Consider the following 25,763-nt stretch of genomic DNA (forward strand, 5'->3'; position numbering starts at 1 on the left):
AGACGCACACCACTTAATCCTGAACGAACAATTCGGCTTCCGTGCCAAACACTCAAGCTTTAATCGGGCTGCTTGTGCCACAGCAACCATCCACCAGGCACTAAGAAAAGGTCGCAAATCTGGATCAATTCGCAACAGACTTCAAATCCAACTCCATCAGGCGATAGCGTGGTAGAAATTCTGGCGGCTGCAGATTAATTCGAGCAAAACTCAGGCTATTCAGAATTCCGCGTTCATTGTCTTCAAATCGGAAAAGTTCCTATCCCCCGGCTCCAGAAGGTATCACACCTCGGTCTCTAGTTCAACCGCAGGTTCGAATGGTCAGCCCAAATACAGCACGCTACTTGCAAAGGCAATGGCGTGTACAGCCTACTATTCCCACTTATGTGTAATAAATTAAAACTCCCAATCCCCTAGAAAGCAACTCTATATAAAATGCTAGTCTGTCCAGTCTGCCTCTACGGAGCACAGGTGTGGTACAGAGACGTCTCTGAGAGACAACTTGCACTACTCCAAGTGTTGTAATCTAAAAAAGTCCGCTCGATACTCAATGCCCCATGGTTTATGAGGGAGGTGAACTCGCATCGGACATCCCGTTCGTGAAAAGTGTCACGAACATGCTCACTGTAAGGTTCTCCCTAGGCGCCTTAGAATACGATAACAATCTGATCAAATCCCTACCCATCCACAAACCCCGGTAACTAATCCAACTACGACAATCCCAGTCTTAACCCAGGGTCTCCGTCGCCAACAAAACACTTCTCTATCCCGAACCCGAAGCGACATCAGCAAAAGACCCTTTGGTTCTGGATGGTCAATCTGGAATAAGAAAAAAAATCATAATCCTGTCCAGCTTTGACACGAGCATCCGCTGTAAAGTTCATAAAATTTTTAAATTTATTTATTCAACTCTATATACACGACGCAATGACTATATAGGCGCCGCCACCAAATTATACTTGTAGCAAGCGTCCTCGCAAGACTTCACTCCGGCTTGCTCTTGGTACATTGTCGTTATTGGTTCTGGTTTTTCTATAATAGAAACATACTTTTTGCTACTTGATCTCCTAAAATACCTTATATTGATGATTTCTTTCCTCATCGAAAAGTTTCATTTTACACCTTCCACGCAGTTTATTTTTTTAACTTCTGTGATGTCAATTTTGTTGCATTTGGGTGTTTAAAACAATTGAATAATCAAACTAATTTTTGTCTTGTATACCTATTTTATTAGTCTTCTATAAACTATAAACTATTTATAACTTTATTTTTATTTATATTTTTAACTATTATTCTTATGCAATTCTTTATTTTATACATATTTTACATTATTATTGACCATGTATAATCATTATTACTTGGTAATATTTTTAAATCTTTTATTATCTTTTAGTCGGATTGTATATATACCTTTTTGCTAGCCTACTACTAGATATATTTGCAGATATTTAGATATATCTTATATATACACATATTTAATTATGTTTTCGACATTTCCATAAAAAGAACTTTGATTTGGCACCTTCGCCATTTAATAGAATAAAACAATTAAATAATTAATCTAAAAAATGCGGTTGTGTAAATTTGTTTTATTATATTTACTTTTCATATAATTTGTAATACAATGATTCTTAAGAACTATATAACTTTATATATATAAATATATTTATCTTTCATCACATCCACACTTTTATAGCATTTCAGTATTATCTATCTTTTATAAAATCTTATCAAAAGATTTAGTAAAGCAAATAGAAAAATAATAGTTTCTTAAATCATGAAATAAATCAAAATCCTAATATAAACATTCTCCGCATTTTGTGACTAAAGCATCTGACTATTAAATAGTATTCTTATTAATAGTATTTTTTGATTTAATATATGATGCGTTGATATATGATCGATTTCTATACCTTTGTGTTTCACAGTAACAATTTCTGACAGTTAAGCACTGATCAGCTGTTCATACAGTTTAAGTTGTGGTTTAGAACTTCTGGAATTTCAAATTGTGATCTTGCGTGTAGTACTCTTGCGGCTATTTTTGTTTACAAATTGAGATTTGACTCTATAAAATTAAATTTTAAATTGAACAATATTTTCAAAGACCTCATGACGTCATACTTATACTTAGAACCCTGTTGAAACTGAAAATAAATCGCTTGGTTTACATGGGCGCAAGTAACATATTTTTAATGCTTAAATAAGTTACTTTTATAGCTAAAATAGTAAAAATACTATTATTTACGTTATATATGGAACATAGATAACACAAATAAACTTATAAACATTATTTTTAGATTTTGTTTGCAATTCGTTCAAAGGACGGTGTATTTTATCAGTAAATTAAAGTAAGACATGAAGATATTTTGGATAAAACTAATAATTGAACCCTTTAGTGTCAACTAATAAGGAATAAATTTCTGAATATACTAGTGAAATACTTATATCTGAAAGGTTTTTTAATTGTAGATATTTGAATTCAGACTGAACTACTGGATATCACTGCATATGTTCTGATCTTTTTTTAATCTGCTAGCCATAAAGGAAATTTAGTTAAGAAGAGGCAGCAGACTTATTTGGCATAAGAATTGCTATACACTTTGAAAGGTTCATCATAAAATAAAAAATTTAACCTAGAAACACGCCTAGAAAAGCTGTTGTGGATCATTCATATATAGAATAAGTCAATAAACAAATCTACTTTTCAATACAGGTAAATTTGAGTTCATTATATAGGAATATTTTGGGAAATACACACTGATCTATTAATTCCGTACTCGCCTTGCTTGTGTATTAATGCAGGTACAATGGAAGAGTAGTAATAAATTAATTGTAATTAAGATTGTACTAAGCATACCTAATAAAAAAAATTAATAGGATTGTAACAATACTTAAATTGTTTCTTAGTCAACATTTTACTTCCCAAATATACTATTTGTTTGAAGTGCTAAATGCTGTGCAGTATACAATTATAACTATTAGACAATGTGGATTTTAAATTAAATCATATGTTTTGGTTTTAGGTTGTCTGTGATCACCAAAAAAAAAGCATGGATATCTAGTTCTAGGTTATAAGAAGACAAATTACATTAACAAAATCATACAATTACATAACTTTAGTAGATAAATTATTTCCATAATGTATATTTAATTATATTTAAATAAATCTGACAATATTACTAATTTATTAATAATATTTCTTGATGTTATTTTATTAATAATTTTTATAAACATATCAATTTAAAACATTAAACGTTTAAAATGTTGATAGATATAGACATTTTTGAATTTCTGAATTACTAATAACACTGTTCTTTGTTGAAAAAATTATATAATTCTTTTATAATAATATATTTGGTGGAAACTATTTAAATAATAACTAAGTCAGGTTTTCAAATTCTATTCATAAAACGTCTATAGAGTTCAAAATTTACAACTGAGGAGGAACTCGGACATGCGCAAAAGACTGTCACGGATCGACCTGAAAAATCGCTCTGTAGTAACCTAATGTCTAGAATGTTCTAATGAAATTAGTGTTGGGCTATATATATTAATATTCGATATAATAAAAAATATAAATTCTCTTAGAAAATTATAAAAACATATTAATCTAATAAATAAAACTACGTTATACGATATTTTGTACATTTGCCTATGATCGATATATTTCGACTATGCAAGTCATCGAACAACACAGTTGTCTGTATATCTTCAGTTATATTTACCGATTGGTTATATTTTGGCTCGATGTGATTTCGGTCATTTGTCGTAAGTTTGACTGAAAGGCTTCCAAACTTATATAAATTGTGTGTTAAAATTTAAAACAATATCTAGAATCTTTCACCTCAAGGTGCTTTCTGCAATATTTCATAGTTTCGCTTACTTAATTCTAGGTGTTACAAAATAATCAATAGTTCAGGTAAGTCTAATAAAAATTCTTTTGTTGGAAATGGTTTTCTTTTAACTACTTTGTTTGGACTAGTTAATTAATTATACAATATCATATAAATATCGTATAAAAATTATGTGTAGTTTTAATATTATACTACAATTAATAAATTACATTTTTCTTATGCTATTATACATTTTGTTTTGTTTGTTATAAATATGTGACTAGTTTGTATTACAAATAATACTTATAGGAACGGATTATTAAAAATATCAAGTACATGCTGGTAATTATTAACTGATATTTATTAATGCAAATAAAACTATTATATAAACAAAACAATAATTCCAAATTAGCATGATTTTGTATATTTCATAGTGAAAGTTTCCAAATACATATCAACATTACCTAATTTAAGAAAACCGCATGGTATTTCATAGTTTCAACACAATATATGAGAACATTAATGAAAATTAACATAACAAAATCATATAGGATTTCCTGGCAACAAGTAATAAAATAATCTAAATAATATTAAACTTATATTCTGCACGATTTTTTTAGTTGAGAATTCTTGACATTGGTTAAGGTTTGATAGATACGAAAATCTGAATTGAAATTTTTTATATAATTGTTCCATTGTGTTTTTTTTAATATATAACGGGGTAAATTTTCACAATCCATATTCAGTAATGCTGCTTGTTTGTTATATTTTTAATTACAATATTTTGGAATTATGGTCAAAAAAAAGCTATATACATACTAATACATTTAAATGTATATATTGTCCAACGTTTTCAATTGTTTATGTACTAAGGCTTTTTGTGTCAGGTATAACAAATAGTACTCAAATAAAGTCAAGTTTGGGCCATAGTAAGTTCCATCCATTCAATTTGACATAGGTTGTATTCTTTCAATACATATTGGCACCAGGTAGACTACAAACTCATTCCCTCTGATTTTAAAAAAATCTGCTATTCTGAGAAATTTTCGAACTTCCTTAGACTTGTTCGGAATAAAAAATTATACAGATTTTCTAAATTTAATTTTGACATAGAAGAAAGTACAAATTCTTTAAGTCATACGCCTAATGTATTGAGAAATAAATTTTGAGTACAATCAAATATTAAAAAAAATTTCAAGGTCAATTTTTAATTTTTCGATATTAATGTGCATAATCGTTATAACCATATTCGTTATGACGAAAACGGAAAAATCGTAGTGAGAGTTACTTATAAAATGATTTTGTAAGTCGTTTAATCAGTATGGCTAGACTTCATTGATCCAAATTGAAATATGACGATAGTTATATAGGCCCCAATATTCAGTTATCTAATCACAATTAATGCGTTTTCATTATATCATTTATAATCAAACAATATTATTTATTATAAACGTTATGGGGGCGGTTCAAAGAATTAATATAGATATAATGTCGATATAATGAAACTTATGTCGATGCTGCTTGATGCCAATGGCAAGAAAGATATAATGACTATGAACTGCAAAACTTATTGAGCCAAATGCCAGCTCAAACTCTTAAGGAACTTTCAGACAGCTTAGCTTATTATGAATCAACTATTTCCAGACGTTTACATGTAATTAAAAATATACAAAAGAAGGAAAATGGCGATCACACGAATTGATTGAAAATGTCATTTTAATCTGTGTCATCATTTTTGTTTCATTAATTGCCAGACAAAAGAAAACTGTAACATATACTGAGTGACGATGAAAATTAGATCTACTATCCAGGAGAACTATCGATGCTGACAACGAAGCGGGATATTTATGGCTATAAAGTCTTGGTGTGCATATGATCGGATAAGCAAGGTGTAGTGCGTTACCCATGTTACCAATATTACCAGAAGAATGAGAGAAAATTGTAGAAAATGATGGAAAATATTTCAATTAATAATATATTACAATTAACATGTTGTGCCAATTTTTCTCAATAAATACCTTTTTAAAGTGAAACATTTAGAGATTAGAGAAAATTTTATTATACATTTTATTCAAACAACTACATTTAATATATCTGACATAATACATATAGGCTTTATAACGACTTCTTTGGGGTATTAATGATATATTTATGATAAGTTTATTAAATCATAAAATGAACTTATTTAGGTAGTGAACTTTCTTTGATCTTAAATTATTTTTTCTTTGACTCGATTTTGCCACAGAGAAGATTTCATTCACTTTTCATTCGATAGACAACTAAACCATTGCTTTTATTCGTCAAATGTGCACTGATTGTCGCATTACATCCCATACTATGTTTAAAAGCAATGAAGAGACCACATCTACTTGGGGATCACCGGTTCGGATCTCCAATGAATTTAACAATTTCACATGTAGCTACTAGATGGAACTACCGTAAAATAACTGAACAAGTTTAGACATTTTTAGGGCAACATGTTCAGCTTTCAAAGCAGCCCAAGGGGCCAATATATACAGTCGAAGGCAGAGCTAAAATCTATTAAAAACGACAAATGCAGATATTCCGCATTTAATTCGTTCCTTCATTAAATGGGGGAGTGCGATTTTTCGACTTGTTTCTTACCGAGCTCTCTGAAGTCTTATTTGTATGATTTTCATAAATACTTTCCTGATGAGACTTATACCTATTTTTAATGTATGTTCGCCGATTTTTCGGTCAATTATGGAAGGATTTTCAAAACTCTTTTTTTATTCACTTTTGAGGTAGTCGTATTGGAACAAAGTCAGGACCTGATGGCGGAAATCGAGGAAAAACCTCAAATATTAAAGGCGCGTACAAAGTTTTCACATATTTTTTTATCTAAAATAATAAGATATTTGTGTATAATGTTATTGCTGAACTGATGTGACGAAAAATCGGAAGTAGTTCAGTGTAAAAGCTATTCAGTATGCTTTTTAAGCACTAACCATATCATATGAGATGATGCGTTCCTTATTTTCAATCATTGCTTCTTTATTCCTATTTTTCCTCTTACGGGCTGCACTTTTTCTTGGGCTATCTATTGTAATACTTAATCAAATAACTGCGTAATTTATTGAGTAAATATCTAAAAAAGTAAATATCTAAACACTAAAAAGAGAAAAATAAAATATTTTTAACAAAAAAATTGAATCGACTTTAAAAAATAACGGGACTTACTGAAAATTAAAAAATAATCAAACTTGGATATTTAACACAAAAAAAATAAAATATGTACATTATAATCGTTCTAATAACGAAATAAAAATAAGTGTTTATTTTATGAGATTGTAGGTGTCAAAATACAACAAAATTATCAGTGTTTTATTAGTTTTTGTGAATCATTTAATACTATATAATAAATTGCAATCTAAGTTCTTACTCCGTTATTTATTTTTTGCATCATTGATTGTTACCGTCAAATGGTATGTTGAAAATTGTTTGCTTACTGTGTTTCAGTAATGTATCAAAAAAATTACTATTTTCACCATGAATTTTCATGTATTTATATTTGGCTGAAAGCAGAATATCCTCCTTATTCGCTGGATTTGGTAACATGTGACACTTGGCTTTTAATTAAAAAAAACTTTGCTAGTCAAATTTTTCAGTCAGAAAAGCAGATTGGTATTAAGTATCTTATTTTAATAGTACTTCTACGACTTAATAGTACTAAGACGACTAGTTAAAGTTTGAGTGGTTAAGGGTTACATACAATTATAAATGAGAATGTTGGCATAATGAGAGTCACAAAGAAACATAAAATTATTGATTTATAATAATATAGGATAGAAAAATTAGAAATCGCATTTGACATTTATTTCAAAAATTAAAATCATAAAATTTTAAAATTGACTATATTAAATCAAACACCAGTTAAAAGCATTGAAAAACATTGACATCATTCCTAACCATCAATTCTGTATTACACCATTTGTATAGGTCCGAACTTTTTGAGGCGCTTCGATTTTATTTAGATTATGTATTTTATATTTTATAGTTATAACATCTTTAAAAAACTGGTGTGTTATCAATATTACAAAAAAATGAAACAGTCATTTATCAAAGCAAATAACAGAAATTTGGCAAGCTTATATTTAATAATTAAGACACCATGTACGGTAATTAAAAAATTAAATTAAAAAAATAATTAAATTGCCTTCTATTGCCTAATATATAATGAAATATTTGCTTCTATTTTTGTTTCTTTCGTATCTTCGGTACTATCGTGTCATAATTTAGTTAACATTATTAAATAATAGTTTTAAAAGTATAAGTATAATGTATTCCAGAAACGCTAGCTATGACATATGCAGAATAATAAAGTAAATGATATACAAAATACTATCAGTATAACACTCGAAAAGATAATTAATAAATGCAGGGTCATACTGTCTAAGGAATACCCAACAATCGCACGATATCCATTTAGGAACTGCCATAATAGTATTATTGAGATCAATTGTCCTATAATAGACATATCAAAATTATATCGATGGCAAACATACTGAAAAATATTATGAATTTTGATTTATTAAAACTTTTTGTGAGACCGTGGAAAGAAAAGATGTATCCGATATTGTGCCAAAATATATTGCAACATTTGGGTATATTAAATGTACAAATTGTAATTTTGGGTTTTATTTTATCTTCATTCATTATGATTAACATAAAATCTTCTTCCTTTAAAGTGAAGTAGTTATCCAGAAACTGAGATTGTGGCTTATATAACAACGTATGTCCTGTATTTTTTACTTTATTTACCTATGCTTCAATATTTGTAGTCATTTTTATATTTTGTACCTGTAAAATTCAATTGGTTTGCTTGCTAAATGTTATACAAATCTTTACGAGTCAACAAATTAAGTCTTTCCAAAATGCCATTGCTTAAATTATCTCGGATTTCATCCAATATAGCATCCATTGGAATTTTAGCAGCTAGTTTGGCTGAAATCATATTTTTATCTGATTTTCATAGAAATGGCTTATTAAATATCACATTCGTTTCCCTTTTCTATCAATTTTGTACCAGCCGGGCAATAAGAATTTATACTTCCATTCCCTGGAGTTTTAAATGTCTCTCAGATTTTGCCTCTTTCTTATGAATTCCTGATTACACTCAAACTGAACTATGCTTAAAATATAATCAATTTGATGTAGAATTGAATCCAATTTCCAAAATTAAAATTGAATAGATAAGCACTTGGATGGAATATCCCCATATGTCTCTTCATATTGGAAGTATTATAACAGCTTTTTTGACAATATTTACAAATGGTTACTGCCTACCATTTGTAATCAAAATATGAATACTACAAGAACAAATAAACTATAAACAACATAAGTCTTAATCTGATAAAACACACCTCATCTGACCCCTTACCAGTGCCAGGGTCAAACCCAAAATGGCTGCTGTAGTTCGTTTGATTCTACCTCTCTTTTGCCTGTAAATGGCAACGTCGCAAAATCAGGCGGAAATTACCGAAGTTTACCAAATGCTATGATTCTCCAAATTAGCCACTACTCAATAAACAAAGCAGATGAAACCCATAGAGTAATAGAGATGCAACTCTCTAGCGCAAAGTTTTGCTTTACCCAACATCCAGATGGGGGATAAATCGGCTATTCAAGTAATTTGATTGCTCAGTTTAAATCTCCATTATAGGCACCTGTAAGGAAAACATTTTACTATGAAGACATTTGATTGGCTCTTTGATAAAGTTTGGCACGTGACTGCCCTGACGTCACTAAAGTGTAAATAAAAAAACAATTTATTTTCTGAAATAAATTTATTAAATAAAATTTAATGAATGAAATAAATCTGTAAAATTGCAAATTATGTATAAAATATAAATATAGACAAAGAGCTTTGGAACAAATCAAAATTATCTCTTCTGGTTTTTTCCCTATTTCATATTTGTTCAGGGACATCAATTTAACAGAATTTATTAAAGTTCTGACTTTTTGTTTTATTATACTGAAAACAAACTCCTTTCCTGTTAGTCTGTCTCTGTTAAAATTATGTTTACCTGTTTTATCTAAATGTATATGGTGCATATTATTTTTAACATTCTATCATATAACAGATCATTAAAAAGTGTACAATAAAAAGGTTTTAGATTTACATTTTTATAAATATTTTTGACAAAATATGTTATATTATCGATGTAACAATATTGTGAGATAAATTAAAAAAGATTGTTCAAAGAACTGGTGACAGTATAATAAAATAATTTTCTGGTTCATCTGATATTGCCTTGCCTCTTTGTTCATATAGAAACATCTGCAATTGAGGGTATAAAGTGAAGTTACAATTTTTCAACTCCTGGTAATACGTCCCCCGTTAGTATGGAATTAGTCCTCTTCACAAATTCCTAAAGGCAAATGAGGAGAAAAAGATTAATTTATGAGCGCTTTAAATGATTTGTCAAACGTACTAGCCAAAGGATGTATATTCTTCAATCTATACACTCTAATAGACCCAAAAAAATTCCAAATTATTTTGATTAAGTAACCTTAAGCCAATATATTTATTCCAATAATTACACTTTTTTTTCTTTAATGAATTCAATTTAATTAAATTTTTAATTTACTTCAACAAATTTGTTCTTACTTGGGCAATAAAATGTATACACTATTTTATTCCTGAATCACTTTGTACCAAAATTTCTAGTGTATTGAACTTTGGTTAATCCTCTCTTAAAATGTTTGCATTCAGGAGCCATTATTTTAAAGGAGTTTCAACTATCAGATAATTGATCCAAGAATACAATCAGATCCCGTGGCGGCTCCTAGCATAGCGATTAAAACAAGTATTACACAAGTAGCGACATCTAGATGTTGGACGTCATGAAACATTACGCCAAAATATCCTATAAAGTTAAATCTCTATTTCTCTATAGATGAAACCCAATTTCACATTTTATTGACAAAATTATTTACCTTGGTTATACGTTTATGAAACAAGTTAAACATTATAGAGGTAATAAAATTATTAAATACTTATACGAAATTGTGATGACTTGTTGATGATTTCTAGCACATTTCTCTACTCATGTTAAGCTTTTTTAAACTTTTCCAGAGCAAATTTAACAAAACGGCGAAAGCGATCAAAACGTAAACGTTGAAGCGTTTTGTGGTTCTTTAAAATTAGTCATTGTTGGTTGACCCTCGTAAAATGCGAATTATTTTGTATAATCAAATAATGTTCGCATGTTGCAATCAATATGTCATTTTCATAAATATACGCTCATCAGTTATAATATTTTGTATCGATAACAATATTTAACATATCACTAATTATTATGCTTATTTTTAAATGCTATCTACAGTGTTCATTGTTAATACATTTGATTATATTCAATATATCATAAATTATATTTGACGATAAGCGTGAAATCATATTGACGTATCAGTAGGAAAGTTCCACAAATTGGATCGAATGATTTTCAGGCACCACAATATTTATTTTGGGATTAACATGCAACTTAAAAATCAAATTTTTTATCAAAACGTATGGATTGTTTCGCATTTTTCTTAGTGCGATGACCGCCTAAAAAGTGTGTCGCATCGAAAAGCCAATCAAATTAAAATAAAATCATAATATAAACAAACAAGTTATTTTAAAAATTACTTTTTTATATTTTGCCAAAATTTCTTCGCCAATATTGCTCGCTCTGACGCCATAAAAACATAATTTAACGTCTGTATTGATCTATAAATAAGTTGGTGAAAAGTTATGGTTACTGATACACGTGTTATTTTTCCTCATTATTTTCTATTCTGTTATACTTAGATAGTGCATCGTTGAACGTTGCAATAAAGGTCATTTTTATGATCCTTTTTTTGTGTGTAACTTTTTCATCTGTATAAAAATGACTATGTTTGTTCAGCGTTATAGTGAACTGTAACTTCATTGTCTGCGTTTAGCACTGTATATGAAATTGATAATAGCTATATCTTATAGTACAGTTGGTAATTTTTAACAGAATATGTAAGGACATAAAAATATATTGCAAGGAATTAGGTGACGTGCAGAATGTTACGTGAAGACCTGTTATTTTAATTTAATTTGATTTTACGAAGAGATATCTTTCGAATCAAATTTCCATGATAAAATCTGTATACAATGGTTCGAAAATTGCAGTAGTTCAATGCTGAACAATAGAGTAACTGCATTCTGTCTTTGGCGACTGTGCACCAAACAAGGTTTTGTCCAACTTCCAGTAGGCTATGTTTGTTCACAGCAATTTTAGTCCTCTTTTGGTGGTACTTAATAATAACTAATAGATACTTTTAGCCGAAATCCTCCTTAACTAGGTCAGGGAATGTTTTGAGTATTTGCGAAACGATTCTGAATCTAACATCAACCTGTCTTTTTTCTTGATAATACGGTTCTTTTCTTGAGAAGTAAGTTAATTAAATAAATTTCCGATTGCGCCAGTTATGAAACGTGTAAGATTTAAAAACAAAAAATATTATTTTATTTGACTATTGGCTTGAGGTGAACAAAAAAATGTCCAAAAAATATATACCTGTCAAGAAATGTAGCTACATAACGCCACAATTAAAGTAGTATTTATAGGAAAATAATAGTTTATGAACGTTAAAATATATACTCTACAATGAACAAACTTAGTGTGAACTGTTAGTGAAAATCACCAATATTAACTATAAACTGTGAAATTGAACAGTATATGAAAGGCTTTCCGAAAAACTACTGCAGTGATGAGGTGTACAAATTGAAGGATCGTTGGTATCAATTGTATCAAAGTTTAGGGAAATTAAACTGCAAATTAAAATTATTTTTATATTTTAGTAAGGTTTTAGTAAGGTAACAGAGGTGTGATGTTTTTTTGCACTGAAGATTTAATCAATCGATGCTTTTATCAGTTGTACCGTTTTTTCGGAAAAAAACTACATTTTAAAGAAAATTGTATTGTAAAAAAGTATTGATTGATTCTATTTGATTGTATACATCTTGGCTATCTTTCAGACAGTGCAAGCATGACATTTCAATAAAACTGCTTGGGCTTTGAGCAAAACCATTCATCTAGCCATTTTCTAACTTCTTAGAAATTGGCGAAGTGTTGCTCTGCAAGCTGCATTAATGCGAAAAGTTGATAGTCTTACGGTGCAAGATCTGGAGAGTATAGCAGGTGAGCTATACTCGTGAACATTATCGTGCTGTAAAATCACGTTATAGTGTCTTCGGGCCCATTCTCGACGTTTTTCGATCAATACATAGTTCAAATTGATCATTTGTTGTCGGTATAGATCACTATTAACTGATTTACCAGGTTTCAACAGTTCGTAATACGCCACGCCACTCTGGTCCTACGCAGAGCATTGTCTTGTGACCACAACGATTTAGCATTCGAGTCGATCAGCCGGTTCGCCAGACGATAACCATGCTTTTTTCCACTTAGAGTTTTAAAAATTAATCAACTTTTCATTACCTGCCACTATTCGATGCAGAAATGATTTCCGATCGTACCTTTGAAGCAAAATTTCACATACGATTTTTCAATTTACCTGTCTTTCAATTGATATGGCAATCATCTTCCCATCTTTTGGATTTTCCCCGTTGCTCGTAATCGGTCGCTAATGGTTTCTTGTGCTACATTTAACGCTTCTGCCAATTGTTTTTGGGTTGGGTCTTCGTCCAATAACTCTTGTAGGTTCGCATCTTCAAACTTTTTCGGTCTACTAGAACATTCTTGGCCTAGCACATCGAAATCACCACTCTCGAATTTTCGACACCACGCCTCACATGTTTTTAAGGTTAGAGCATGGTCAGCATACGAAGGCTTTCAGTGAAATTCAGATTAAATAAGAGAAATAATGCGTGTCACAAATGCACGTTTCAACACGAAACTTTACATTTTCAAAGACTTACAAATCTATGACGGTGTTACTTTCTCAAAATATCACATGTATAGCTTTGACTGATTTTAATGTCAGTAGAATAAAACAATATATGTGTCGAATCATAATATTGCATTCTTAAGACTAGCGATATCTGTTAGAAAAACCGGTAATGACTTTTCGGTTCCAACATAACGAAGAGCATAGCTCAAATTCAGTCGAATATGTGCTATATGGATTTTTTACTCGTGCCTAATGAACAATCACAATTATAAACAATGATAAACTTAAAAAAATAAACAAAAATTACCAGTGCGCCAACCAACCAAGCCGGCGGAAATAATATTTCACAAGTCGCTAAGCATATTTTAGTATTTACACTCGTCAGGTGAATCTATTTTTCTCTCCGAATATGTACTCTTACATTTTTATAGAATTAGTTTTTCACTTGTTATTTGCTAACAATGCTATATCAAGTTTTTTAATTTAAATATTGTCTCCTAATCTAATATTCAAATTTTAAAATAACTTTTAAAATAATATTGTTGAACATCACTTTTAACAAATTAGCGATATTTTTCTATGACACTTTTGATTAAGGCAATAAGATTTAATAGCATTTTAATGCAATAAAAATCCTTTATTTTGCCTCAAACTAGCAGTAATTCAAATAGTACCGAAATTGTAAAGTATGATTACAAGCTCAATTTTTTTATTAAACATTATTTTGTTCATGATAATTCACCGTAACGTTATAATAGACACTATAACTTAATCATATATTATATTTTTACGTAGAAGTTTTTATTATATTTGAAATATAATTAAAAAATGTGACTTTATCGTGTTACTATAAATTTAACCATTCTGACAACAATTCTATATTTCATTATAATGTACATAGTGGTAGTATGTTATATAAAAGATTATGTATAATTTCAAATTACCAAACTATTCCGTAATATTCTAATGTATCTCTTGAAAATGTATTAATTCCGTAGGAAATAAAGGTTTTTAGCGAAAAAGCGCTTTTTTTCTACTTAAAAAAATTCTCAAAATTGTTGCTAAAGTGTTCGTCTGTAACCATATGTTACAGACGAGCACTTTATATATAGATACATTATAGTATCATATAATATGATACAGTTAGTAAACAGTGATATTAGAAAGCATCGAAATCATTTATTTTCCGTATTAATTATAAATTCTAAACTGTATAAGTGGTATGCGGTCTTGTACAAAAGCTATACAAAAACAAATTATTGAAAATTAAAATTTGAGTTAAATTGGATTGAATTATTGAAATTCTCACAAAATAAACTTTTCAGTAGCTACAAATTCGCATTTTTGGAGGCGTTCAAAGAATTAACCAAATTTTTGGCTCGTCGAATATAGATAGTGCAGGCAATTAACAGTTGAATAATAATTAGGAAGAAATACAAATATTAACATATGTTTTATTATAAAATTTTATTGCATATAATGAAATAACAAAAACTAATTATATTATGTTTACATAAAGATACTATACTTTACATTAATTTCTATAAATATACTTACACTATTTACATAAAATCTAGCCGTCATATTTACATAAAAACACCATATTTAAATATATTTACATTATTTATATACTATTTACATTTTCCAGTCATCACGTTAAAATTGATAAAAAAGTATGTTGTTGTTCGTTGAAATTACCACCCTAATTTCTTATGTTATTTCGTGCATCGAAGGCTAAGAAATTGTGTAAAAAAAAACTAAAATTGTGTAAAAAAAGTGTAAAAAAATATTTTTTTGGGTAGAAGAAGTTATTATAGCTAAATGGTATACTCTACTGTCAATGCCTAACCGCTAAAAAACACCATCGCCATTATACATGAGTGATATTCAAAATGTATATTTTCCTTATTTGTACCATTCCTCCGATATCAATTTAATAAAATAACCAAAGACAAATATGCAGTGACAGAGTACATGCGATTATATACAAACGGTAACAGTGATCAGAACCAATTGTTAAAAAAATCGTTCTAAAAACATGAACACTGTATATGTTATAAAACATTATATATGTTGAACAAGTTGAAGGATGCAGTACCTATAGCCATTTAACCATTTTCATATAACATAGATCTTTCAGGACTCTTAAAGATGCAACCAAACGTTCTCATATTGCCACCTGACTTAATCGCATTCTAACGAGAATTTGTATTTAATTCAATTCCAATATCCATACATCCACACTTGGACGCCAAATTCAATTTTCTTAAGCCTTGATTCACTCATATCAGAAATACAGCCGTTACGAATTTATAAGTATATTTTGGTATATGTTTATATTTACCGAGGAGACTTCCTCAATGCCCTCATTGTGACGTTCCACACTTAGTATATAATATACTCATAAAATGTCACTTTTTGACCACATTGCGATTCGAATTTAATTTTCCTTAATGTTTGTCAGATTTACTGAATCAGAAAACCACTTAAGCTCTGTAGATTCCTTGAAGTCCTTAACCTATAGCATGATATCTTATCACAAATTTCTTGTGATGTGCTGCATCTGTACCCACACATCGTTAATTTTACTGTTTAAGTTTAAGTTTCAGTAAATTTCAATTCTAATTCAAAAGATCTAAGGATCATTATGACCATAAACATATTTTATATCCATAAACATATAAAATATATAAGCATAAGACGAGCTAAATGTTGGTATATTGTTAAAGAACGTGTTATTAAAACACATTAGGGTCTACTCAAAAGTAGTAAAGTTGTTAAAAGGTTATGGCAAATAGAATGCACTTCGGTGATGCCGCATACTTTTTTGAAACTGCTTTTATTTTTTTGGTCTTACATTGGATACGCTTAGTACAATCTCAATTTACAAAATGATTTACTGCTATTATTCTTAATATATTATTTAAAATGTTTTACTTGCATTAGTACATAAGCAAGACGACTACTGGATAAATATATCAGTATGTATTTCCCAAGTTTTTAAATGATTTATAATTTTGACTAATTTTAGCTCTAATAAGATGATTCAACATGGTATAGCCGCTAAAATATCGATCTTTTACACATTAAGTTCGATAACCCTGTTATCAATTGTTTTGTAGACATTAATTGGCTAACTCGCAGCTGCTAGTGATGCAGCGCAATATGTGAGAATATATTTGGTGGGAATATGTGATAGACTCTAACGGTCCACAAGCCTTTAATATACTTAAAAAAAATATTCAAAGAGTTATTAGTGAAATTGAGCTGCAAACAATTCAATATAAACAAACAATAAAGTAATGGGTGGAATGATAAATATAATTTAAAGGTTACATCTATCTATCACTAGAATATCATAATAATCTAAACTAAAACTGACACAGATTAACTCCGTATTATATAAACTCGATAACTTGAATTAATTTCCATTGTTTAATCAACTATTTCTATATTATATAAAATAATCATATACAAAAAATGGTAAGGAATATATCGATACACTACTGATTTCATAGTTAACATATTTTCTTAATAAAACTGGACGTGTAATGCGGTAAGAGACGGTCCATCCTATATAAAAGTAAGTCACTATTTAACATGTTGGGGTAGATCACTACATTTTATTAAACATGCTACGAAGAAGCACCATTATAATTGTAGTAACTAAGAAATTAGTTTTTATAAACACGTCTGGAATTTTGATTTATTGTTTGAATATTCATGGAATGATATTATGATATAAACTTAGTAACTTGACCTTGGATTTAATTATTCTGATTTAATATGGCACTTCAATGATTATTTTTATACATCGCTGATTTCATATTTAACGCTCCTTATAAATAAAGTTAACGACCTTGGCAGTTGAGCAAGGCAGTGAAATGAATCTCTTGCTGATGTTAAGATATTTTTATCTTATGTTTTTAAGTGCTTCTATTGTAACAGTCTTCTATTGTTCTACAGTCACAGTTATCTCAGTTATACCTCTGCACACCACTGTTTGGGAAAGATATGATGTCCTCTATGATGATCCAAATCCAAGTTGGTCCAAATATCAACTCTGATATTTAGTTCAGTTTGGCTTTAACATATAACAAAATTCTAATGTAAATAAAATAATTAAACAAAAATACTATTATCAAATATAAGGTTAACATTATAAATATAACCTTATAAGTGTAATATTATAGTAAATTTAATGCATATATTATCGAAGGACTTAAAACTACAATTAAGTACACAGTTATAATAGTTTGTATGTTAGGATTATTTGATTATATTTACTTTTCTATAGAGCTCTTTTCCATACCACTTATGAGTTAGAGTTTTAACTTTTAGTAAGTTTTAATAGAGTAATAGGTGGTATACATGTTTATACAGAAATATTAAGGCAGACAATTTTTTATTTTCCTTTGAATTTGATTCTTTGAAATGCCTCCGATTAGACGTACCAACTTAGGTCGCAGAACTCACGTTGCTGCAAGTCTAAGATATATACAAGCAAGTCAAGTTAATGAGTAACACTAAGCGTGAAATGAAGTTACCCGGAATCGGAATGAAAAAGGTACAAATGTTGTTTCATCCACATCCAGCTGCATTCAGTTATAACGCGGAAATCAATTGCATTTCACAAAAAATCGTCTCTATTGGATTAAAAATGAAGCCCCTGGATTGTATTTCGGCAAGTGAGTGGTCAAGTGAGATTGGTGCCTTCATCCATCAGAGTCCCTATATTCATTGATTTCCGGAGATTGCTTTTGTAATTTATCTATGTTATAGTATTGTTATTAGAATTGCAACATTAAAACGTCTACGTTTGTCTGTGTCTCTTTAACTTTTTGTGTGTCATTGTGCATTCATCAATTTACGACCAACTTGCTTTGCTGCAACATTTTAACTATCGCAGAATCATTTGAAAGGTTGCAAACTGGAGAGTCATTAATTTGAATGAGCTTATCGTAGGCATATTTTTGCTGTTGATTTAAATGCATTGGGCGTTGTCATTCCTAATTGTATTAATTATTTATTAGTATTAGTAAGAACCAAGCACATGTCCTCAATTAAAATTAATCCCTCATTGTGAATTTCTTCATTTAAATATAGAAAACCATTAAGGGTATTTATTTCCGCGCCAGAAAACAAATATATATATATATATATATATATATATATATATATATATATATATATATATATATATATATATATATATATATATATATATATACACAGTACATAGTTAAATTACATAGTTAAATAGTTAATATAACTGTTTGGGTTCGGCTGATCAACCGGTTCAAAATGATCAGTTGGTGTTAGTTAAAATAATATTGTAAATAGATAAATAGGTTTAGGTAGGTATTAAGCTAAATTGTTTGTATATAGTAACATATATAACATTTAGTTATTACAACGATTATTATGTACATATTTTGTTTTAAAACGTTTTCGTTTTGTGTTAAAAATCTAAGTTTGATTATTTTTTACTTTTTAATGAGTTCCTTATTTATTTTGTGAAGTCGGTCGGTCGGTTTTTTGTTAAAAATATTTTTATTTATACTAATTTGTTTTAAATATTCATAGTTCAAGTAGTACAACTCGTTGAGAAGGGTAAGCTAGTACATATATAAATATGCGTATAACATACAATAATATCAATATCAAATTGCTAATCCTTAACACTTTTTTAGAAAATCCGTTCCTTAGGTTCGACGTTAATAAAAATGTAAATATTTCTATTAGCATTGAATTCTTTACAAAACTTGTTTGTTAATAAATGGATGTTTTCACTATTTATAGCTTATTGCGTTATGTTTAGATTCCCAATTAGTAAGAGGTATATAATTTGGTATTATTTGAACAAAACTGAATGAAACGAAAAAAATAATGTTACTCAGTTAACGATTTCAGCCAGCCATTTAATTTTATCTATCTATGAAAATCTGTTATCTCGATAATCAAAGATACGACGGCTATAGCGCACAATTTTGTAAATAAATTCTATATAAGCACGGTCTATTTTCAACGGACAGTCTACGACACTGTCTATTCGGGATCAAACCAGTTCCGTTTATTTTCAGATCAAAAAAGTAACTTTGCGCTTTGAATTAGCAAAAGCATTAAATTTTTTAACCTAAATTTTCCAAAGCTGAATTGACATTTATATACAGTCTATCGAATTGTAAGTTTTGTTTAACATATTTTAATATTTTTAGATAGATATATAGTAGAATTTATCAAATAGATTAACCAAAGTTTGTAATAATGTATTTTACAAATCGCTTGTTTATTAATTATCTGTGAGGCCGTCCAAAAAGCGATTTTGAATCGTTTAGACATTTTAATTTTATTATAGGACTGCCTCAACAGGAATTTGCAGAAATCTTTATCTTATTTTATTCAATATCGTCTATTTATAGTGTGCTTCCATAGTAATAAATCGTTTTATTGTAATTATGAATTGGAGAAAAAGTGTTTTGTTTTTTTTCTCTTTTTTTTTTAATTATTGAAATAGATAAAAATTGATAATATATGATATTGTACCGTTTTAATTGATCATCATTCGCCGCTTTTCTGGTAAAACGATAATTCCATCAGTGTAGAAGTTTTGATATTTCTGGGACAAAAACTCATCCATTGCATTAATACACAAGCAAGGTGAGTATGGTATTAATGCACCAGTATGTATTTCCCAATTTAAAATAAAACTAAAGTACTAAGCTAAAATTAAGAATGCACTTACAAGTTCGTGTGGTTTGGTTTGTCTGATTTCTTGCGTCTAGTCCAGTAGCTGTATCGCTTCCAGGTTGCTGTGATTTAGCAACCTTATTTCATGTTTTAAGGCGAAATCTTGGATCACTTCGTATATCCATTTGATTTCGAGGTCATCATACAGTTCTTCATTGGTTACGTAGCGATAAGTATAGGTAATTAATTGTAGAACTTTGTTTAGGGTACATTGGAATACTAGTTGGTTTGATGTTTTAGTGTAACCCCATATTTACACACCATAGGCCCAAATTCGCTTTATGATTGACGGATAAAGTTGAGAGTATCTTCCGGCTAACCAACAGTTGCTTGACTTTGAGTCTAATCTGCTCTGCTTTTTGTATTGCATAACATTGTCAGATTTGGAGCTATTAAGCTGTATTTTCCAGGCTCTAGTCCATTTGTAGATCTTGTTGATCGCTACTTGTACTTTTTCTACAGTCTTAGACAAAGATACATCTTTTGCCATGATAACTGTTATATTTTAATGAATCAAAAATATTTTAAATTCAAGTATCCAAGTGGCAGAGTTCTTGAATTATTTAAATAACCCTTTCTTTTGGTTTAGTCGCTCTCAACACTGTTGTGCTTTTAGAGAATTTTAACACACTTTCATATTTTTTACGGGCATTAAACTTTTTTAAACGACCTTTAAGCCCCAGCGAGATTCGATCTTAGTACGTTATTGTCGACGAGCTAAACTCTTAGCAGCAGCAGCCCGCTGGGTTTCCTCTTTTGTTGAGATGTTTTTGTTTAAATGGGTAGTCGCACGTTATGGTAGCATAAGGCTTTTATTTTGTATTTGATTGTTTTGAAGGTGTTACTAGGTGATTCACTAGTAACACCTTCAAAGTCAACCAAAAACGAGGTTTGAGCCGTGTGAGAAGGTGGATTATCTTATTGAAAAACGAGATGGAGTTTCATTTAATGTAATGTAGCAACTCACAAAATATTTTGTTTTAGTAAAACGGTACCCATTGTGCAGAGATTGTTCAGAGAGTTTAAATTAAATATAATCATTAAATTTTGGATGTTTTTATGAAAAGTTAAACATTAAAATGTTGTTGAACTTTCACGAATGTACTGAACAACGTAGTACATTATTACATATATCGAATACATATTCACCATCATATATCGTAGTACAACGACACACTCAACTATAAAAAAGATTCTTGATTAAATACTTGACTTGATTTTACTTATAAATAGCAGTTATTATGTCAGTAATTCCAAATACACTTAAAAGCATATTTTTAGAAAAATCTTATCATTTTATTGAACTCAAAATTAAGTTGGTGGAAAACGGCACCCACTGTACACAGCTTGCTTTGACTTTAAAATCTTACTAAATTAAATGTAAAAAAAATAATGTGCAAATGTTTTTATGAAACATTAAATATTAATTAATGTTCTTATTTTATTCAATATCGTTTATTTATAATGTGCATCAATAGTTACAAACCATTTTATTGAAATTATGAATTGAAGAAAAAGTAATTTTGTTTTTTTTTTGTGTTCGGCTTAAAACTTATTTATATAAATTTCAAACATATATCAATGATTGAGCCTTTTCATCGATTTAATATTTCGGGACAAAAAAGTAAAAAGTTTTAAATTCAAATTTCCAAGTGCCAGAGTTCATGAATTATTTGAATTATCCGTTTCAAGACGGTTTTCTTTAGTTTAAATGTTTTTGTGTATACGAGTGGCTACATGTTACGGTAATATAGGGGTTTTATTGCTTATCTGATTATTTTCAAGATGGTACTAGGTGATACGTTAAGTCCGAGAACGTTACGACCGAAATGAAACGGAAAATTCCGGAAACTCAAGTTAGAGGAACTTATTTTATCTGACGAACCAGTTGGGTGTTGAAACAATTCCTACTTTAATTCACTGATTTTAGAGATAGTTCTGAGCCGTGTGAGAAGGTAGATTATCTCGATGGAAAACGAGATGGAGTCATTTAATGTAATGAAGCAACTCACAAAATATTTTGTGTTAGTAAAACGGGCACCCATAGTGCAGAGATTGCTTTGATTTTAAAATCATTGAATTTTGGATGTTTTTATGAAAATTTAAATATTAAAATGTCGTCGAACCTTTACAAATTTACTGAACAACCTACTACATTATTACATATATCGAATACATATTCACCATCATATATCAAAGTACATTGATGCGATTAACTAGATTCGATAAGATTCTTGATTAAATACTTGACTTGATTTTACTTACAAATAGCTCTTATTATGTCAGTAATTCCAAGTACATTTAAAAGCATATTTTTAGAAAAATCTTATCATTTTATTCCACTTAAAATTATATTGCTGTTAACTATCAAAGACTCCACAATTAATGTTGCTGAATAAATTATGAATAAAAAATAATGTTAACAAAATAGTTGAGCCGACTTATAATAATATAAGGAATTCACTAAAAGGTGAAAAATAATCACACTTATATTTTTAACGCAAAAAAACGTTTTAAAATAAAATATGCAAATAATAATCATTCTGCCGGCTTGGTGGCGCAGTGGTAAAGGCGATGGGACGGTCCGCCTACTGTTGCGATAGCCGCGGGTTCGAATTATGCTGGGGCATGGTCGTAAATTTATGTTTGTGATGTTAAAAATTTGTGAATGTTCTAGGCAAGAGTGTAAAATCCGACAAGGAACATGATCCCAGTCACGCCAGTAACCACGCTGGGTAAAACCGTACGTCTTCTGGGATGATTTCTGAAGTTGGTCAATCGCCAGTCGGTAGGCTTAATGCTGAGGACCGTGGTTCGGAGCCCACGTTAAACTTTATCCAGTCCAGATAAACCCATAGTTGATAAAAGGAGACTTTAAAATATATATAAAAAATCGTTCTAATAACTAAATAAAAATAAACAAAAACCGTATTTAACCTATCTACTACACGTATTTTATATTCTACTATATATACACAATTTAGCTTAATACCTACTTAAATCTATTTATATATATACAATATTATTTTAACTACTGCCAACTGATCACTTTGAAGTCGGTACAAGCAACAAATTAGAATTGTTTTGTTTGTAATTTAATTTTGTGTATATGTCACAAAATTATATTATTATTTTTATCTTGTTTGGACTCGGTACCGACTTCAAAGTGATCAGTTGATAGAGGTAAAAATAATATTCTAAATAGATAAATAGGTTTATTAACGATTATTATGTATATATATATTTTTTAAACGTTTTTTTTTGTGTTGAAAAACTAAGTTTGATTATGTTTTACCTTTTAATGAGTTCCTTATTTATTTTTTGAAGTCGGTTCAGTTGTTTTGTTAAAAATATTTTATTTATCTCTCTTTAGTGTTAGATATTTACTTAGTAAATTACGTAGTTATTTTATTAAGTATTACAATTGGTAGGCCAAGTAAAGCTGCAGTCCGCATGAGGAAAATAAGAAAAAAGAAATAATTATTGAAAATAAGGAACGCTTCAGGCCCCGGGGTCCGCTACCTAGACTAAGAGATTTCAGAAATATTCTAACCAAACTAGAACAACACAAAGTTTTTGCGCCCGCCGAGTATCGAACCGCCGACCTCCGCGTGTGGGCTGAGTGCTCTAACCGTTACACCGTAGAAGTAGTAAAAATATTTCTACGACCTGTCATATGATATGGTTAGTGATTAAATGCAAACTATGGTTTTTGGATTGAACGACTTCCGATTTTACATCAGCTCAGCAATAACATTATACACATATATATCTGATTATTTTGGATAAAAAATATGTGGAAACAATGGGATCACCTCGGAAGTACACTTTTTCGAATAAATAAAGAATTTTGAATATCGATCCATAATTGATGGAGAAATCGGCGAACATACATTAAAAAATATATATGCAGTCGAACATACAACCTCCTCCTTTTTTCTAAATTTGTGTACTTGTTAAATGGTTATAATTATTTTAATATTATCATTAATAGATAATTATTTTTGTTGAAAATGAAAATGTTGCAGAATTTCTTTTATATATATGTATAACATGTAGTTTTTTTTTGTTTCAGAGGATTCCTCGGACGATGCTCTTGGATGCATTAGTTTAGGATAGCCAGGTTTCCTAAATTCTGGTATAGTTTCTCACCAGGAACGTTCCAAATTTCCGGTAATTGATGAGAGGTCACAGGAATAAACGTATACTGTCCACTATTCCAAACATTCAAATAGGACGCGATCCAAAGTTAAGTCTCCAAGGCTGGTCTAAGCGCTGGATGAATATTTCGAAGCTCTTCAGTTTATATATTATTCCAGTCAATTGAATTGGTTAAATCTCGGCTGCCTTTTAGATCCGTTTTTGTAGCTGTGTTTTTTTATTAGTAGATTTTCTTATCTATTGTGTTTGTTATCATGGAATCGAACAACAATTTGGCTCCCATCGTTTCTTTAGCGACCGTTGCGCCCTCTTTAGATTCGTCACCCTCCAAATCTCCAATGAATTGTGTCGTACCTATAGAATTTGATAAAAATGAAGTAAGATTCGAGACAAGCTCGCTGTCGTCGGCGTCGTCTTCATCCAGTTCCGAGGACGAGAACAAACCCGCTATACCCGACGGTGGTTGGGGATGGGTGGTCGTTTTCGCTTCGATGATCCTTTCGATGATAGCCGATGGAATCAGTTTCTCATTTGGTTTGCTGTATGTTGAGTTTTTGAAAGAATTCCGAGCATCGAACAGTGCCACATCGTGGATAGGAAGTTTGTTCATGGCAGTGCCACTTTTAACGGGTCCAATAATGAGTGCCTTAGTCGACAAATACGGTTGTAGGTCGATGACTATTGTGGGTGGTGCCATTTCAGCAGTAGGTTTCATAATTAGTTCCAAATGTTACTCTATTGGCCTTATGTATCTTACGTTTGGAACCTTAGCCGGCCTAGGGCTGGGATTGTGCTATGTGACCGCTGTAGTTTCAATAGCCTTCTGGTTTGACAAGAAAAGAACCCTGGCAGTCGGTTTAGGAGCTGCAGGGACAGGAGTGGGGACGTTTGTGTTTTCCCCGCTAACTACTTTTTTGATCAACGAATATGGCTGGAGAGGTACCACTTTGATTTTAGCAGGTTGCTTTTTGAACATGTGTGTATGTGGAGCTTTGATGAGAGATCCCGACTGGATAATTGAACAAAACAGGTAAGATCGTGACGGAAATGCTTCCTGCTTCAATAGTTCCTAATTATATCACGCACACTATTGTAATTTGTACTCATTTTTAAATGAACCGAGTCATGCAA

At 30.0% G+C, this 25,763-nt stretch overlaps 2 protein-coding genes and 1 long non-coding RNA gene across 6 annotated transcripts in view; 2 read left to right on the forward strand and 1 right to left on the reverse strand.

The window, feature by feature from the left end:
• tzn (hydroxyacylglutathione hydrolase tenzing norgay) overlaps positions 1-25,763 on the reverse strand; it is a 249,104-nt gene that overhangs the window by 147,073 nt on the left and 76,268 nt on the right. The window lies entirely within an intron of this gene.
• Positions 2,575-3,266, forward strand: LOC143198627 (uncharacterized). Its single transcript, XR_013006264.1, has 2 exons — positions 2,575-2,713; positions 3,024-3,266. It is a non-coding gene; the product is annotated as an uncharacterized LOC143198627 (long non-coding RNA).
• The window catches only part of LOC143198465 (monocarboxylate transporter 9), a 28,276-nt gene continuing 6,226 nt past the window's right edge, over positions 3,714-25,763 (forward strand). The window contains exons 1-3 of one of the 4 annotated variants that reach the window (XM_076407725.1): positions 3,731-3,919; positions 12,847-13,009; positions 24,547-25,662. In XM_076407725.1, coding sequence (XP_076263840.1) covers positions 24,887-25,662 — 776 coding nt within the window. In that variant the 5' untranslated portion in view covers positions 3,731-3,919; positions 12,847-13,009; positions 24,547-24,886. Of the gene's footprint in view, positions 3,920-12,846; positions 13,010-19,754; positions 20,382-24,546; positions 25,663-25,763 lie in introns of those variants that run through there. The other 3 variants (XM_076407711.1, XM_076407716.1, XM_076407734.1) reach the window with 3 other exon arrangements.

Source organism: Rhynchophorus ferrugineus, unplaced genomic scaffold, assembly GCF_030347505.1.
Source record: "Rhynchophorus ferrugineus isolate W39M unplaced genomic scaffold, kcgeb_rfMv2 rfM1, whole genome shotgun sequence".
Lineage (NCBI taxonomy): Eukaryota > Metazoa > Arthropoda > Insecta > Coleoptera > Curculionidae > Rhynchophorus > Rhynchophorus ferrugineus.